This window comes from Bemisia tabaci, chromosome 2, assembly GCF_918797505.1.
Source record: "Bemisia tabaci chromosome 2, PGI_BMITA_v3".
In the NCBI taxonomy this organism is placed as follows: domain Eukaryota; kingdom Metazoa; phylum Arthropoda; class Insecta; order Hemiptera; family Aleyrodidae; genus Bemisia; species Bemisia tabaci.
This window is the reverse complement of record NC_092794.1, coordinates 49,383,106-49,401,057: the sequence shown is the minus strand read 5'-3', so window position 1 is coordinate 49,401,057 and position 17,952 is coordinate 49,383,106. Positions and strand designations below refer to the sequence as shown.

General features: G+C 36.0%; 1 protein-coding gene across 6 annotated transcripts; it reads left to right on the top strand.

The window, feature by feature from the left end:
- Nucleotides 1-649: 649 nt before the first annotated feature.
- On the top strand, nucleotides 650-16,423 carry LOC109044126 (luc7-like protein 3). 6 transcript variants are annotated; one of them, XR_002010261.2, is made up of 10 exons: nucleotides 650-970; nucleotides 2,779-3,024; nucleotides 3,869-4,078; nucleotides 4,572-4,733; nucleotides 5,160-5,323; nucleotides 6,446-6,559; nucleotides 7,430-7,503; nucleotides 8,043-8,162; nucleotides 12,982-13,081; nucleotides 14,088-16,423. XR_002010261.2 is itself a non-coding variant. In XM_019061674.2 (9 exons), the coding sequence occupies exons 1-8, from the start codon at nucleotides 866-868 to the stop codon at nucleotides 8,117-8,119; spliced, it is 1,152 nt and encodes a 383-aa protein (XP_018917219.2). In that variant the 5' UTR covers nucleotides 650-865; the 3' UTR covers nucleotides 8,120-8,162; nucleotides 12,982-16,423. The 6 variants fall into 6 exon arrangements, 1 of the variants encoding a protein (XP_018917219.2); XR_002010259.2 differs by adding an exon at nucleotides 12,666-12,801 and having other exon boundaries at nucleotides 12,982-16,423; XR_011899389.1 differs by adding an exon at nucleotides 12,666-12,801 and having other exon boundaries at nucleotides 8,043-9,944; nucleotides 12,982-16,423.
- Nucleotides 16,424-17,952: the final 1,529 nt, after the last annotated feature.

Below are 17,952 nucleotides of genomic sequence, written 5' to 3'. Positions count from 1 at the left end.
TGGACGGAGTTAAACAGAAAGGAACCAAGCCACATCGGGATCGAACCGAGAAAAAGAGGCTTAAAGTTTAGCCCCTGCATAAGACTCAATGTAAAAGATAAACTTCAAGTTCAATTTCTGCAAAATTTGCTCCAACAAAAACTTTGAATTTTTGGCGATAGATAGTAGAGCAGTGGTTGAGTTCAAAACCACTTATAACTCAATTTTTTCCAAAATGTGGGTTGGTTCCCTTCTGCTTAACTCAGTCCAATTGAGAACTGAAAAAAGCGTCAAGGCAGTGTCTCGGAAGGCCAACACCTCTCAATGAAGAGAAAGCTATACCACCTACTCTAATAGATAATGAGAAAAAAAAGTTGAGAGGTACCCAAGCCAAAAAAGAAACGGCGCATTCCCGTCGATGATGCTACCAGGTTTGGCTTGCAAATAATTGCAGCTTGCAGCATTTACTGAATCACGAATCAGGCACTGAATTCATAGAAAGTTCCTTCATGTACTCTGATAGGCAACTTCCACACAACGGCTCCTCTGAGAATGGTAAGTCTTGTAATTCCGAAAGACGACACCGGAGCGCTGCAATCGCAGATGATCAAACTTCAACAGTCAACACTCGATTCGCGCTAGCAAGTCGCATCGAAGTTGATCGAATGCATCGAAGTGAGAAATTGAGATTGAGAAATCGAGATTTTTGTGATGGCCGACTTTCCGACGGTTCGTCAAATTGATCGAAGAACTGCAGTGTTGTTGTGTATAACTTTTCTTCTTTCCTTTTCCGTGTGGATTTTCATCATATTCTTCGTCCGAATCAGTGAATAGTTTTCAGAACTTATCACTTTTTGACCAGTGAGTTCGACGAATTTACATCACAATGGCGTCTTTGGCTGCAGCCCAGTTGCTGGATGAGTTGATGGGTAGAAATAGAAATTTAGGCCCAAATCAGAAATCTAAAGAGCTTCACTGGGAGGACCCTGAGGTAACAATGCTTTTTTAGACCACAATGTACTATTTGGCATGAAAGAAACTTTTTCTAGCATGCCTTAGGGTAGGTCAATCACCACCTATTTACAAACATCCCTGCCGGAAAGATGAACTACGTCTCCCAGAGTGACTTCAGTGTTTTATCATGCTCTTTCTTACTCCCATTGTTATAATTCCTCGTCATTATAATGGGCTTTATCAGAACATCTTGTGAGTTGAAGTCCTAATTATCATGCTGCAACTACCTTCCCCGCTCAATTACAAAATTTGCAATTGGCGTGGTTGTCAGAGGTTGTTTGATCAATGGCACCGTGGTAACAACACCAATAGAGGTTTAGTCAGGGGTTTAATAGCACTCAAAGAGAACAGGGGCGTTCCATCATATGTCGATATGCAATTGTTTTAAGCAAAATCTGATTGATTTACCCCTTGTAAGTTACATCTTCAACTATGGCGAACCTTCAAGATAGCTCAGAAACATTTTTTAGTTCTTCAATACCAATGGGGCGAAAAAAACATTCACCTTTGGTCTGAATACCGTAAATATCAGGATTACAGAATATTACTAAATGGGTTGCAGGATTAATCTAATGTAGAGCTCGCGCATCGCGTGTCAAGACAGAGGTCAAAATATTGTTTATGTCACCATTCATCAGTGGTGCCACCTGACTACATGTATTAACCTGTTGAGTGGTGCGAATTCAGAGCTAATCGGAGATTGACGTTTGTCTCAACATACGATGGGCAAGCTCTAGAGAGCGGGTATCGAGGGTGAAACTACCAAATCACATACCTTGTTTGTGGTGTCTCAAAATCTGCGCTCTTGTTTTATTTTTTGAAGGAAAGGAAATCAACATTACCTTTTCCTTGAAATTTGCACAAAGAAGAATAGTCAAGGAGGATTTACAGAATTTACGTTGAGTAGTTCTTCATTCAAAAATTAAAGTATAACAGGTAGGCTGCAAAGCGAGATCTAAGGCTTGGGAGTTTCACTGTCAATATGGCTCTTTTGATGAGCTGATAATAGGCACACCGGATTCTTGCATGTAACACTAAAAAAGGACTGCTTTAGCACACAATACGGAGAAATTCAGCTCTGGCTAAATTTCCATGTTTAATAGAATTCTCCTCCTGACCTTCTGACCACAATAAGCTTTTACTTAAAGGTGAACTTGGTGCTAATTTTGAGACATACAAAGCTGAAGAGTTAAGTTTTTGTTCCTCTTATACACGTTTCCCAGTGGAGATGTGGGTCTGTTGCCATCAGAGATGGAAAATTGCATGAAATTTATCCGAATGAAATTTCATGAAATATATTGAAACTTCTGGTGATACATTCAGGAGGCTAAGAAACTCCTAGAAACAGTGATTCTAAATTTTGAAATTTTTTACCCCAAGCCTACAACATTTGCGCGTTGCAAATGTTATCGTTCTAGTTTAGAGGTTAGGTTAGGGTTTTCTCTCTGAACTCCCCTTTTTGCCCCCTCTTTGTGCCTGGCACCTTCAGTAGAGTAGCATAACACCGCAGCATCAACAGAAAGACCATCTGAAACGCTTTCAGACCTTCAAAAGGTTCAATAAATAATTAAAAAAAAAATTAATAAATTTCAACTTTTGTGATATTTGTTCGAGCTTTATGAAATTTGACTTTCCATTTCTGGTCGCCATGTGTGTGTGCAGACGGGGTTCTCTGCAGATCAGGTAAAAAAATCACTCTACGATTGGAGATGAAATAGAGGGTTGAACAATCAATAACTACAATAGCATAGGAATTTCTTAATCAGACTTCTTTTTCTTTTACAGTTTTGCAAATACTTCCTGGTCAAATTTTGCCCTCATGATTTGTTCGTCAATACGAGAGCAGATCTGGGACCATGTCCCAAAGTGCATGATGATCTGGCTAAAGAACAGTTCGACAAGTCCACAAGTTACCTGAAGACGCAGTATGAAGATGACTTCCTGCGCTTCGCCCAAGGCATGTTAAATGAAGTTGAGCGAAAGATCGCCAAAGGCAAACAACGCCTTGCACTAATGGAAGCCAAGGAGTCTGTAAGTTCTCATCGGTATTCTAATTAAGTCTTATCATGTGAGAGGATGGTGCATTTTTCATAATGGAACTTTAAGCCAATTGACTGACAATTTGTATAAAAGACCCGATATTTCTTTGTAGTGTTCTGCTGGCATAGCAAATAGCTTTACTCCAGCCTCACAACATAGGAAGGTAACAATTATTGGATCCTAGCCCTTGTTCTATTTAGTTCTGCATAAAAAGCTTTGTGAGGTATTGCTGAAAGTAAAACATTTTGTCAAGATCATCACAACTGCTTTAACCAAAATCAGCCTAACTGTATTTCACATTTCCTCATTCTCTAACATGTTTTACTATTTTAACGAAGAACTTAATTTCGTAAGGCCGTAAACAATCAGTGAAAAAAATACACATTATAAAGAAAATACTCACAAAATTTTAAGTTTTGGCGCTGCTCAGTTTTCTGTTTAAAACAAAAAAGAATCAGCAGAGAAAATTAGACCACGCCTGATGTAGTGAATCTAATTTCTGAGATCTATTTTCTATCTCCAAAATCTGTCCATTTTTAGTCATTATGCTTGAAAGATTCTATACAAGGTTTGTAACTTTTTTTTCAGGTAGTGCTGAAAAAATCAGCACTGCTCCCCATGAAAACCCTTATATAATATCTACATTTAAATGCAAAATCTGGCGACCTTGCCAAGGTTCCAACATAAAAATAGACCTGCAATCGAGACACTGCCAGTTTCTTTATTATTTTTATGCCTGCAGTAGCCGAGACTGAATTTATCAGCAGGGATCAATCGATAGCTCGGTAAACTTATATTATTTTAGTTATTAATCGTTATTAATATTTGCCTGCAGCCGTCATCTTTATCCCCAGCCCAGACTCAAAAAAACATGGAACAAATCAATCTCCTGTCTGAAAAAATCAACAATTTAGTCAACGAAGCTGAACAAATGGGTATCGAAGGTAATGTTGAACAAGCTCAAGGATTGATGAAACTGAAGGATCAGTTAGAGGAAGAACGGGAAGCCTTGCGCAAACAAAATGACAACAGTCATTGGAGTCAGGTAAGATGTCATACAGTTGATGTGATTTTCCCAGATTTTCTAAATTTTGACTAGCTCTACTCTCTCATGAAGAAGACCTGCTTAATTACTTGAAAATGCGATTTAAGCAAAATCGATCATCAAAATACAGAACCTCAGGTAATAAAAATTAATTGTTGGGCATTTCCATGTGCTTTTAACAATACATATCTAAATGAGTATACTGGTCAGTAGCCGTTTTTTTAATCTGCGCCAACCATTGAGAAAATCGACACTCTTTGAGAAACTACAACATGTAACAGTTGCAAACAAAAATCTTAGAAGACCTCTAAAAACAAAAATGTTGGCGAAATTAAGGAAAAGGTACTGATAGAAAAATAATTTTAGATGCTGATGTACCAGTAAAAACTCTGATGTAAGGTCTTTGGTACCATTTACTATTTTATTTGAGTATCATATTTGAATTTTCTGTGTTTAAGTTGCATGCGAATCTTTAAACTTTTGATGCTTGCAGACGGCGGAGCTTGCAGCAGCTCAAGAAAAACAAATGGAGGTTTGTGAAGTTTGTGGAGCGTTCCTTATTGTTGGTGATGCCCAGTCACGTATTGATGACCATCTAATGGGAAAACAGCATGTTGGTTACGCAAGATTAAAAGGAGCTGTTGATGAGCTTAATGTAAGCATTGTTTATTATGTTATATTACTTTGGATGTTTAATGCCCTCAAATATATGAAACAGCTCCAATTTCACTTCAGGAAATCAAGACTAAATTGTTGATTACAGGGGAAAAAAGGATTTTTTTCAGTCTTCAGAGGGGATAACCCACCTCGAATTTCCATTTAAAACGGGGAAAGACTTGAAATTACTTGCACCCGCCTTCTGATGTTAACATCATCACACTTTATCTGTGGTTAAACATTCTAATTTATTCAAGGGCACCTAATCAATTCCCTCAAACTGGTTGCAGGTATCAACAAGTTTTCTCAAAATTTGAATTTTCAAGTGGTTGAATAATTTAGAACAATCATTATTCAATTTGATTTTGACAATATGTAGTATATACTTCTGAAGGCTTTAATAAATTTGTCTCTGTTTTTGCAGGTTAAAAGAGAAAAAGCTCGGGAGGAAAAAGAAAAACGTAGAAATGAAGAAAGAGAGAAGCACCGTAGTAGTCGGGATCGATGGACAGAAGAAAAACGAAAAATTAATGAAAAAGAGGAAAGGAGGAGCCATCATAGGGATCCGACTGCAAGAAAAAATTCCAGGTAATCATATCATTTGAAATTAAACTTGTGTGATTTCAGGACAGTCAAATCACTCAACATTTCCCATCAGCTGCAAATGATCTTTAAAATTTAACGAAATCCCTTGCTAAAGTCTGACTTATTTATAATCTTGCAAGGTTCAAAATAGGTAGACTCTAGGCACCAGCAGCTTAATTTCTCTAAGTATAGGCAATTAGAAATATTAAAAATGAACAAGCCAAATGTGATAAGTATGAAGTCATGATCTGAAATTATAACTTCACTTGAAAGCAGGTTCTCAGAGAGATAGCAATAATTCCAATTGAACCACATATCCATGGTGGAACTACCAGACCAAGAATCTTGATTTGCGTCGTTGCAGACTTCCTGCCTTGCTTTATTTTTTACATGCAAAACTACTCAACGTCAATTCTTGAAAACCTCCATGATTTTTCTTCTCGGAGTGAAGAAAACTTTCTGAAAACTTTGAGAAATTATATTTATTTGTTCTCCCTCAAGAAAATAAAATGGGAGTGGTATTTATTAAACACCGCAACGAGATATGTGGGCTGATAGTTTCACTGTCGATATTTCATTTTATAGGCTGCTATATTTATTTATTTACAGTAGTCCCTGAATAAAGAAATAAGACGGACAATATGATTTCACCGACCGTGGTACAGATGTTTTTTCCTTAGACTTTCTGTGGAACCTTTAGGGAAAGCTTACAAGTTTTTCCATTATAAAAACTAAGAAGTGTATCAAAAACAGAACAAATGCCAATAAATGTTCAAGTAGGTGCCTCAAAATTGGGAGTATTAGTGGATATTTTACCCCAAAAAAAGAAAAAAAGTAAACTCTTCAAGCTTCCAAGTCATTCCGAATTTGTCAATGCGGAATCCTGCCCATAGGCTCTCTGTGAACGTCATTATTTCTCCTAAAAATCCTAATTTTTCAGGGAAACCTATTAGTATTCATTGTGATCATGCTTGTTCAAAAGTTAATGCTTGGAGGTTCGCGGTTTTAATCATTTTCCTTTATCTATAGGCCAAAATAATGATGTCAATAAGGAAGTCTCCGTTCTAGTTATTTTTTTACTTCTTCCTTTTTTTGGAAACTAACTCTGCTGTATTTTGCTTTCAGCCCTAACGGGAGAAGTATAAGGGACCGAGAAAGAGAGAAAGACAGAGAGAAAGACGTTAAATCACGCCACCGAGACCGTGACCATGATGGTCGCCACAGCTCTCGAAGTTCTCAGTGAGTAGCATTCTCTTTTTTTTCTTGATCAGTTCATCTAATTAAATTCTGCTTTTGCTGTAAATGAAATCACCGCTGTGAAAAGCAGACGTGGCAGAACAGTGATTTTCCAGTGAGACACATGTCTCCTATTTGATCTGCTTGGCGTTTAATTCTAATTTATGCTGCTAAAACTTGTGTTTTATTCATTATTTTTTTTTTTTTTTCCAATTTTTTACTTTCTGTGTAGAGCTATGCAATTTAAAGGAGGGTAATTGTACTCTTGACAAATTTTGTGACGTTATTCTTAACTCACATCTGGAAAAATGTGTCAGGTGATCCAGTAAGAAGGTTAAAACAACTTCATACGTAGAAAGATCTTTCAATCATAAAGCTGATAAAAGTGAAAGCAGATAGACTTCTTTTTTGAAAGGCGACGCCCATCGGTATTCTTTTTTAAAAGATCATCTCTTGTCTCTCAGAGCTTGGAAGCTCGAAAGTCTAGTTTCTTTTGGGTGGAAAGGAACTTTTGGAAGAAAAGACAATACTTAAGTCAACCGCAGAAAAAAAATAACATACATACTTAAATTCGCTCCTACCAAGCACTTTGGCTTTCTGCAACACTCAAACGCCATATGTGCCTATCTTCCCAAAGGTTATCGGGCAACTGACACAGTAACATCTCGTCGTCGATGCCTTGCCGCCATCTCTTTATGGGACGTCCCCTAAAAATGAAAAATAAATGAATAAATTATTAGAAGAAAATCATCAGCTTTCTAAGTCCTTAGAAAAATAATTCCAGAATTCATCTAGATTCCTTAGATATCTTTGTTTAATTACAGTTTCTTCTTCCATAACTTTGTAGCATTAATTTTTATTCGTTCTTTTCAGTGGGCGTCATAGGAGCAGAAGTCCCTTGGATCGTGGTCGAGACAAGGACCGCCACAGAGATCGAGGTAGTAGAGGTGAGGTTTCATATTTTAAATCAATCTAATTGAACACTAGACAAGGTGGGAATTTCAGCATTATGATTTATTTTTTCTCATCAAAACACATTTTTTCCAACAGAAATAATTGAAAAAAACTCCTGACAAAGATATCAATTTTTATTGATGTTCAGATTCAAACTTCCCTTTATAAAAAACCATAATCCATTTGTGTTTAATCGGACTCTAATTGTTACTGTGACTGTCTTTGCTGTATGGAATTATGATAACCTCAATATCAGCGTTTTGACTCAGCTTTTACAAGTTGTTTACACTTTGATGATTGTAGGGTGAGGAAGAAACACTGGTCATTAAGAAGCTTGCCAAAACAGTTGCATAATGATTTTGACCAATGTAATAAGATCTCCATTTTAAGAAGATCAAAATTTTTATTTGTATCAGGAAGTGAAATTGCTGCTCAGATATGGCTTTTTGTGAAAATGATAAAGATTTTTGAAGTAAAGTTTGTGCAACCTTGAAGCCATAATTCTAATTTTCCTCTATTTCTCATGTCACAGGAATGAATGGACACAATGATCGACACAGTTCGAGTAGAAGTGATCGTGACAGGCATCGAGACCGGGACCGCAGGTAGACGAGGTGACTTCTGTGATGGTCAGTGTTTACTGCGTTTCCAGGTAAGTCTATTCTAGCCTTACTACGTAGCTCAAGGAAAGTCTTGCAATAATTTTTTAGTAAACCAATCCCATTCTCTCTCAGCTATGAGCCTGGTTTAAAAATTCATATTCGCGTTTCTCCGTACCTCACAAATTTATTGCCCACCAAGACATGTGCAATCGTGTCAGTTGATTGCATATGTAAGCTTGATTTTCCAACAAAGTGACTTTCAAAACGAGTCATATTTTTAAACGCCATTTTTGTAGGTTGAGTGCACTACCTGACTTATCCAACTGTCCCACAGTTTTCACCTGTCCTCTTTTAAAAGACCTTAGAAGACGTAATGCATTTTGATTTTCAAAGAATTAAGTAACAAACCTTGTTTCTGAAATTTTTGATGAGAGAGCTGCAGAAATTCTTTACCTTGCGAGACAGTTACAAAGATAACACTGACGGTCTCCACTAGAATCAGTCCTAAAAATCACCTCCTGTCCCATGCAAGTCCCTGCTAGACTGAAGACAGTTACAATTCGTTTTTTGATATTAAAAGCCCACAAAACCCATGAGATTTTCAAATTTTACCACTGATTTCTTTGAGATCTGTCTATAAACTGCAAATTGATAGTTTTCATTACTGCCTCCCATCATTGAATACTCTAAGTGCAAGACTTTCCTAGCGATTGATGCTAACAAGCCCGCTTATTTCAACAGGATCCTAACTCAGGTAAGCGCGCGTCATTGTCAGTCACTATTTTAAGTGACACTTTGTCTGTGCGTTTGCAGTCTGATTTAATTTAATCATAATTTTCTCTCTGGTGCATTTTGATCTATATTCACCAATGTGCACTTATTTAGTGAAGATCAATTTAGTGGCTCAGTCATCAATTTTTATCTCAGTTTGATGGTTCGAATGTGAGCGGACATATAACCTTGTCATATTTGCACTATGGTTGTAAAATGCACTCAGGTGTTCCTTGCAATTGAAATTTCTTGTGTGTAATAAATCATTAGTTGATTTATGACTTCTTAATGATATCGTTTCAAGAAATTTACACATTAATTCATGCCAAATTTGGACATAAGGGTATGTTTGTTTTAGTTTGATCCATCGCAAATTAATCATGCGATATATTGCAATTATTGTACATTGACACATCGAATGTTGTGAGAATGACGTAGCCACTAAATCAGTCTATGAGTTGAGAGGACTGAGTGTGTATCCAAGTTATTCTCCCATGCAATAGGAGGATGCAAAGTGCCAGATAATTCACAAATTATTCTCCCAATTTTTTTTTTTTTTTTTCACGTATTGAAGGTTTCAGCAGGGCTTCATACTATGAAGCAAGAAAAAACCTTTTGATGCAAAGGGTGCATCTAACTCTCATAATATATTCCTAATTTTTTGTAGATAGAGAAGAAAAAATGGAATCAATGCAAAATTTTCAGACTTAATTTTGTTTTTATAAATCAATTTCAAGTTATGGAAGAAATTTTGAGATTTATTCTAATTTCCGTAACCAAACTAAGACTCAACACGCCATCCCTCAGATTTTTTAATTTTTTAAAAAAAATGTCTCATATCTGCCCCATGCCCTTGGTTTTTCCCCTTTTTTCTTTCCTTTTTTTCTTCTATTACCAGACCTGCTTTAGATTGGCAGCAGTTACTGTTCATTGATATTTTGATTTATGTAAAGAGTCTCCTCAATTTTTTACGAAGGCTCTCTCAGTATATATTTGAAAGAGAATCATCCAACTTTGCTGTGTGGTGAACCATCATATCAGGCAACATGAGTTTTCTCGAGGTAAGCCCAAATGAACTAAAATAAAACTACCCGCTGACAAGATCAGATCGACTTTTGTCATATGTGAAGCAAGTCGGTGTGGCTCGCAAGATGTCTTCAAATGACTCAATCCTGCATCTGTTTTCATCCCCTTGAATTTCAACAAAATCTCTTCATCGTGATGGGAAGGTACATATATTTGAAAAATAAAGAGGAACGAATTTTCCGTTATTAGGATTTATCGTTTGTCAAAAAAAGAACTGCTTTTGGCAAGTAAAGAGAAGAAGAAAACATTTTTTGTGGTGGGGAAAAAAATTTAAGAGCGGAAGCAATCAATTGCAGATGGGAATATTGTTTCTGATTGCATTAATTTTTGTAGGTGTCGTTTCTAAAATCTAATGTATACCATTAGATCTGATTCATCTTAAAAAATCATTTATCTCCTACAAAAAAGTGCAAATTCTATGCAGAAGTATACCACTTCTCTGCGCCGCTATCAGTCGTTATGTCCATTCATAATTTTTTTTTTTCGTTTCTTCTCTGTTACTCCATCTGTCTATCTTTCTCTCTTTTTCAAGCAAAATTTGGTTGCTTTCAAAATATATTAAGATTCTAGCTGTATTTTAGAGTTTCCAAGTGTGGGAACTGCTCCATTGCAGTCTGTGATAACTTTGAATCAGTAATTCGCGTACGGCAATTGGTATGAAACGAGGTTAGTGCAAGCACATTATTACTCCATCATATCAATTTTAGGATACACTCTCTTTGACCATTTATGTTATAATGTCAGTTCATTCCCCCTGTTAGATGATTGGACAGCGTCAATATTCTCTCAATAAATCAAGAAGAATACACCCCTATTTTGTGATGGGATTTCCTCTATCCCAAATGTTTCCAAAGTTTTAGTTTACCTCTAAGTAGCAATGAAAAAGGATCACACAAACTGCTCGCTCATTGGTCGCAAATGGGTAACTTAAGTGCTTATAAATTTTTCTGGAACGTGTTACAACTCGTTCTTAAAACATATCTATCATTAAACTAAAAACTCTTTGGTTTTATATCAACATGTCAGTTGTTTCCAGTGGTAACAATCTTCAATCTATGGTTCAGTTAGACCTACGACCAAACATGCTAGTGTGACTTAGCTGACTAATAATTAGAACACACTTAGCATAACCACCGCAACTGATTACCAATGTGTAGATGAGGAGTACTAAGTTAGGATTTTTTTCTTTTTTTTTGTAAGCAAATATATGCTTGCGTACTTACCCTTTTTTGCCAATTTTAAATCCAATCGGCATGACCTTGACAGATAATAATAATATGTAATGTAATCCAAGCTGAGAATGAAAAGACTCGATGAGGAAAATGTTTATCCTTGCGGACTCGCTAAACCTGGAAAATTTTAAAAGACCAAACTAAACAGAGGTTTTGAGTTGACTCGAGTAATTCAGCCTTAACCCAGCCTTAATTCATTTTATTTTTCTCAATTCTTACTAAAATGGTTTCACTGAACAATTGAAATGGTGATTTTGATCAAGGCCAAGCAGTCTCTAACCACAATCAGGAAGGAATATCCCCTCAGCCTTTTTAAAATGCTGTTGCAACATATGCAAGGTAGAGAAGATACCTAAAATTCTCTAATTTAATGAAGAAACTTACTTCAGAGAGTGCAAAAATTCGAAGTTACACCTCAATGTTTATTGTCAAATTGCTATTTTAGCCAAGTCAGTCAAGTTAGTTGGTTTATAATTAAACGTTCCAAATTGGAGTCTCTTTCATTGTCAATTATTTTTATGTGGTAAAAGTATAGAGAAAATCATATGAGCATTCATGCGGTATTACGCTGCTTTATACATCAAAGTTTTATTGAGGGGTTTGAAGCTATTGTGTAGACCAAACGTTTTGCAAATGCTTTCAATCATGCTCATGGACTTCCCATCAGTTCATCATACTACAGGATTATCTATGTCCGTACCTAGAGCTTTTTGAAAATAATTTAAGGCAAGGACATTAATTAGGAGGGGGTATTTTCCTCTCTCCTCCATTTTAAGTTTAACCTTTTCTTAGGCAGTTATAATTAAATTCAAAGAATTTTTTGATGTCTTCCATCTGCCTTCCTTTTAGGCATATTTGGTCTCTGTCCAAGCTCTTATGTGATGACCTTGGTTTTATGTGGTAGAAAGAAATGCAAAATGCAATCTGTAACTTTTAAAATAACTCATCATGAATGACGAGGACTTGTTCTTTTGATTTGGACTGATCCACCTTGCCTACTCATTAATGGATCCACAAAAAGTCGGTGAGAACTTTATTGGAGCTTTGTAGGGTTATTCAGTTTTTTGTCAAAAATGTACATTGGTTGGTCCAAAGTATACACAACCTCCCTACGTTTTGAACGACAAATTTTGTACCACCTGGCATATCCTTAATGTTCAGGAAATTTTACCAACATGTGTCAGGGTAATGTTGAGGAATTTCATTCTCTGAATTCTGTGGCAACCGTAATTTTTAATGTCAGTTTGAGTCAAAGGACATCGGTAGAGAATTGTTTTGTGTAATTAAATTGGTTTTTCATGTTGGTAAAACAAATCTAAAATTATTGCCCAAGACTTTGTATGTGGTAGGAACTGATCCTTTTATTTTTTCCGCCTTTCTTTCCACCTTTAAAATATGTTACTTTGTTTTAAAGGGCCAGGTCGAAGAAAGTGAAAAGTAATTTACTTGTTAATCTGTTTTCAGGGTTTGTACTCATTTTTAAAGGGGCAGGCGGTAAAACGGTTTATTGTGCTTGTCGTCAGTGTTTTACTGTTGGTACTTTCGAGGCAATCAACGCAGCCTTTGCTCCCGTTTAGGCTCACATCTTGCAGGGTTTAATGTAATTATTCATCCATTTACATACCTCCTTAAACCCTCGTAAATTTCATTTGTTTTGAATTACTTTGCATCATTTTGAAACTTCATGTGTCAGTCCAAAAAATTTTGAATTTAATTGATTGAATTCAATTTGTGAACCTCATTATCTCATGTTAATTGAAACTTTTAATTCTGTTGATAGGTGATGTGACAAAAGAAGTAAGTGAAATCCCTCGGATACTCCAATGCTTTAGCCGACCTCTTTTCTAGAAACTTATGAAGCCTACTCTCGCTATTTTCAGGTGATGACTACTATCTTTGTAATTATTGTCAGTAGCTACATAGCTGAAATATTTCTCTAATTGCACTTTCTTTGATGAAGTCAATTAACCTTAAATATAAATTCCAACCTTGATGTGAATTTGGCAGCAACTTTCTTCACTCAGAATATTTGTTTTAGATTTTGTCAAAATCTCTCAGAAAATTATTAAGTTATGTCCGGTACTGTCCAAGACTCAAATTCCTTTAAAATCACGCTTGAAACTTTTAAAATGAGGAGACAATTAGTTAATGAGAATGCACTTCTTGTAAAATTTGATGCAACTTAAAGGTACCTCTCCTTATTCTTTTAAAAAAGTCTGACAAGGGATTTTGAAAGCGCTTGAGCTATGTTGAAGCGTTTCTTTTCATACTGCAAGTCCAGCAAAATTTGAACCCCTGTGAGGAGGACTTGATTACGTACAGACATTTTTCCTTAAGCTAGTGTTAGTTACCATGACGGAAGAGGAAGTTGATCAAAGTAATGACAAATAAATGGTAGCAGTCCTTGTGTGAAAAGGATTTTCCTGTTTAGGATTTGTTGTGTTGATGAACAAGAGTGGATAACTTATGTTCGCCTTGATGTAATTCATTGCCTACCCTATTTATGGAGTTCGAGGTTCAGGTCTTGATTGGAGCTAATCTCATGGAAGTGTCTCAATTAGACTCGGGAGCTTTTATTTGCTCTTGGAACATTCATTCAGGTCGATAAGAAGAGTGACTCGCATTAGTTGTATAAAATTCTACCAAGAGTGTGTCCGCTAAGCATATTGTCCCCATTTTATAGTTATGAAAAAGTTGGACCCAAATTTTATATCTTACAAATCTAAAATTTGTAGCGTTCTAATCGATTTTATAGCAAGACTTTAGAATTTTATAGAGAGGGTACTAGTGCCATAAGTTCAAATTAATATTAACCAGTCATCTTATTCCTGTGTCAATTTCTAAGTACACTTATTCCTGTTGTACATTTTTTTTTTGTAAATTTAGCATCCCAAAGGTGGGAGAAATTTCTCAGCGCTTAGTTTATGAGGTAACCTTTTATTTTCAATTTTTTTGCCGATGTGTTTGAATGTGTTTCCATCGATCCTTTTTCTTCATCATTGTTAGGACTTACCATCCTTCCTTTTGCTTTCAAGTTTGGATTTGTATAAGAACAAGGGAAAGTTCTATGTCATTCACAGTTTTGATGAATTGTATGAGACAGACATCCTTGAAAGCAGCCGCTCCCCCCCCCCCCCCCCCCCCCCAAATATGATCACCACAGGTTTTCAGAGAGGTATCCAAATACAAATAAAAACCTACAGCTGCGCAGTTTTTGCAAATTTTGTCCTTTGTCAAATGAGATTAAAATGGCTTACATTGGGTAATTATGGAGTCGGATGATGAAAAATATTTAAAATTAAATTTTTACTCAGGCAAATATTCACTAAATTGATCGCTGGATCACAGCAATTTATGATTTGGTCTAGACTACTTTGGTTCACGAACAATTCAAAGAATAATTTTACGTATTTGGACATTTCCTTGCAACTTATTTTTTGTGATAGCCCATGTTCACATATTTCCTCACTTGTTGCCTGGTTCCACATTTTTGTCTACGTATTATCAATAGCAATGTTTAGCTCCAACCTGAGGGTTAAAGATGCATTAAGATTTTTAACATAGACATTTTGGAGCGTTAAATTTTGCAAGCAGCAAGGCACACTAGTAATCCAAGCTGTGTCACATTTGTGGAGCAGACAGGGTGTCTACAGGTCTAGACAATCTAAAAAACAAGGGATTTCAGTAGGTCAGGGAAATCAGAAAAAGGTCAGAAAATTTGATGGAAAAGGCTGGAATTTTTAAATATCTTAATTCTAGAAACCTGGGAAAACGTCAGCGCTGCCCACACAATCAAACCGCATCTTTCAGCCTGGCTTGGAGTTCAGTTCCCTCAGTGACACTCTGCAAAGTGAATAAAGGTTTAATTTTTAATTAAAAATTGCAATTTTATTCAATTGAAAGATGAAGAAAAAAGTTCACACGTTTTTGTCATTTGCAGTGAAATTGATGCCAAATACACTTCATTTTCAGCTCCCTGCCGGCTAATTGTTTCGGCAAAAAGTCTGGGAATTTTGATTATTTTGGCCAGGGAAAACCTGGAAAAGTCAGGAAATGTTTTTCCTGTTAAGTCTGTAGACATCCTGTTTTAATGAATTGTGTTAATGGTGATGAGTGAAGTTAAAATAACGGTCAACAGCCAGTCATGACAAAGAGTAACTTCTTCTCTTTTTTTTAAATTTTTAGCAAACAATGATTTTCAAGGTCTCTCTAAAAATTCAAGCTTGTTGATTCTCTTGGGGTTCCGTGTAATATTGTTTTTCTGCTGGTACTAGTGTATTAGTGTCAGCAAACTGATCTCAATTATTGCAAATAGAACTAAGATCGTATCCTTTAAAATTTTGTATGTATTAAGAAGTGCATTTCTCCTGTTAAATAAAAAATATGCCATCTTTCATAACTGATACATTGTGACAGAGCCGAACTTTTAATGGAGATTCTTCTATTGTAGATCAAGTTTTGCCCATGGAGCAATGAATTTATTGGCAAAAAATCGAAGCCCTTACGACAATATTCTATAGCACTTCTTGAAATCTCTTTGCAAGTCCCAAATTACAGAAGAGCCTGGGTCAAACGATCAAACTAAGCTCATTAATCCAACAAGGCCTCTGCCGTATTGGTTGTGCGCTCACCAATCAGAGCTTACCACCATCAAATTGACACGAGCCGCCTCAGTTCGCTAGAATATGGTATTCTCGTTGTTTGGATAGAGCATGGGCTTAAAAGTCCAGGCTTTTGGCGCCTGCAGCCAGAACCAATCTGACCTTGTTAGATTGATACGCTCAGTTTGCTTGTGTGAGCCAAGCCATACTCAGGGTACTCATCTCAGGAAATCTCAAGGATGTTTGCAGTCAAAAAAGTTTCAAGAAGTATTTAAAAATTTTAGCCTCAGGCTTACCGTCAAGTCTTGCTTAGCATGTATTGGTTTGTGGAGCAGTCTACCTATTGAACTGTCATTTTTCTCTCGCGTTCGGCGTTACTAATTGACTTTGCAATTTTGAACCACGATTCTTCTCTCAATGATATTGCCAGTGTTTGTCTGTAAGGATTCGATTCAATATATTTCAGTTTATACAGCCTTGTATGAATGATTTTATTTTAACCATTACTCTTTCATCTTATTTGTATAATTGTTGGAGATGCCTCGGCCTCCAAAATTTAATTATAAGTCATCCTTTTCAGATGTCCCATGGAATCATTAAAAATACAGATTTATCACCTGATATTCTTGAACTTTTTTTCATTTTACCCTGATTCATCTTTAAGTAGGACAGAATTATTAGTTTGAACTAAAATTTCGAAATTTATTTCTTTGAAAAGTTAACATGTAGGAGTGGCAATCACAACCAGGCACAAGATTAAAGTTTAAATAGAAGAAATGGACCGCTTTAAGCAGAAAGGAACCAAGCCACATCAGCTATTGACAAATTTAATTGGGAAGTTTAATTTTTTACTTGAAAACGGTCGTGTGGATTTTTGTGCTTTCAGTGACTATTCTGTGTAGTACGAAGCAAATTCCATAAAATTTTCAAAAGAATCCGCACTAAAGTTCTCTTGTAAAGTATAGAATTGCCCAGTCAAATTTGGCAATAGCTGATGTGGCTTGGTTTTTATCTGTTAAACGCGGACCGAATATATCCGAAACAAGTCAAAAACTTACTTTCGTTTCAAAGGAACACCTGGAATGAAGAAAAATTCATTACCTCAATGTATCAGATATTCAAATGATTATTTAATGGAAATATTCAAATGCATTGTATAAAATGACCAAGTATGAATACATTCATTACTCATCGATTTCGATGTGAATGGTGAACCGCAAAACCGTTTTTTCCTCCACAACGAATTTGAGTCTTTAGACTCGTTTTTTAAAGGGTGTGGATTATGGTCAATAATGCCACCAGACTCAGCTTAACTGTCTTTCACGCTGCCTCATTTCTTCTTCAATTTTTTTTTTTTACAGAGAACCAAACAGCATAACACCTCCTGTGAATTTTCCCTAGATCATAAAGAATCTTGATGGCTAAAATCGATAGTTGCCCATCTCAGATTTCAACGTTGTATGCCTATTGATCAAGTTTAATTTTTTTGAAGGCCAACCAACAAACAGTTTCTTTCGACTTTTTTTTTTTTTTTAATCCTCTTCTCTCCTTCTAAAAAAAAAAACCACAAAACAGCAAGAGAATATTTGGCCTGGTTTTATTTAAACAAAATGAAACGTAAATGGAGACTTGCAAATGTTGCTATTGAGGTGTACAATTAGACATCAATAAACTCACATGCTTTCAAGTCAGCTTCGAGTAGTTCTCTGATAAAAAAGTAAAATGTGAGAGGCAATTAGGCAATGTTTGCATAATGTTTGATGTAGTTGGGCTATCTTGGTCACATCTATCCCAAGTACACGACGATAAATCATTGAATTCTTCTCAGCAAAAGTGTAAAACCACTTTTCTTTGTTTGCGACATTGCAGACTCTCATACTTCGGTTTTTCTATGAAAAAATTAGTCATGAAATTAGTCAGTGTAATATCTCGAAAACTTCATTGATCATTCTACTTTATTAGCAGAATATTTTACATATATTCAAGCTATGAAGCTGGCTTTGTTCCTCTTCGAAAAAATAAAATAGGGGAGGAAATTTTGAAACACTGCATTTGAGATCCTAGGTTTAGCACTTTTGCCATGGATGCATGTCGCCATGAAATCGCCGGTAGTATGGATGATGATAGGTAGTCCCCAAAATCATTTTTCT

What these genes read in the sequence shown, in the direction of transcription:
- LOC109044126 (XM_019061674.2), top strand. Translation starts at nt 866, where the DNA reads ATGGCGTCTTTGGCTGCAGCCCAGTTGCTGGATGAGTTGATGGGTAGA. An exon ending in GAGCTGTTGATGAGCTTAAT is followed by an intron (nt 4,734 to 5,159) that starts GTAAGCATTGTT and finishes CTGTTTTTGCAG; the next exon opens with GTTAAAAGAGAAAAAGCTCG. An exon ending in ACTGCAAGAAAAAATTCCAG is followed by an intron (nt 5,324 to 6,445) that starts GTAATCATATCA and finishes TTTTGCTTTCAG; the next exon opens with CCCTAACGGGAGAAGTATAA.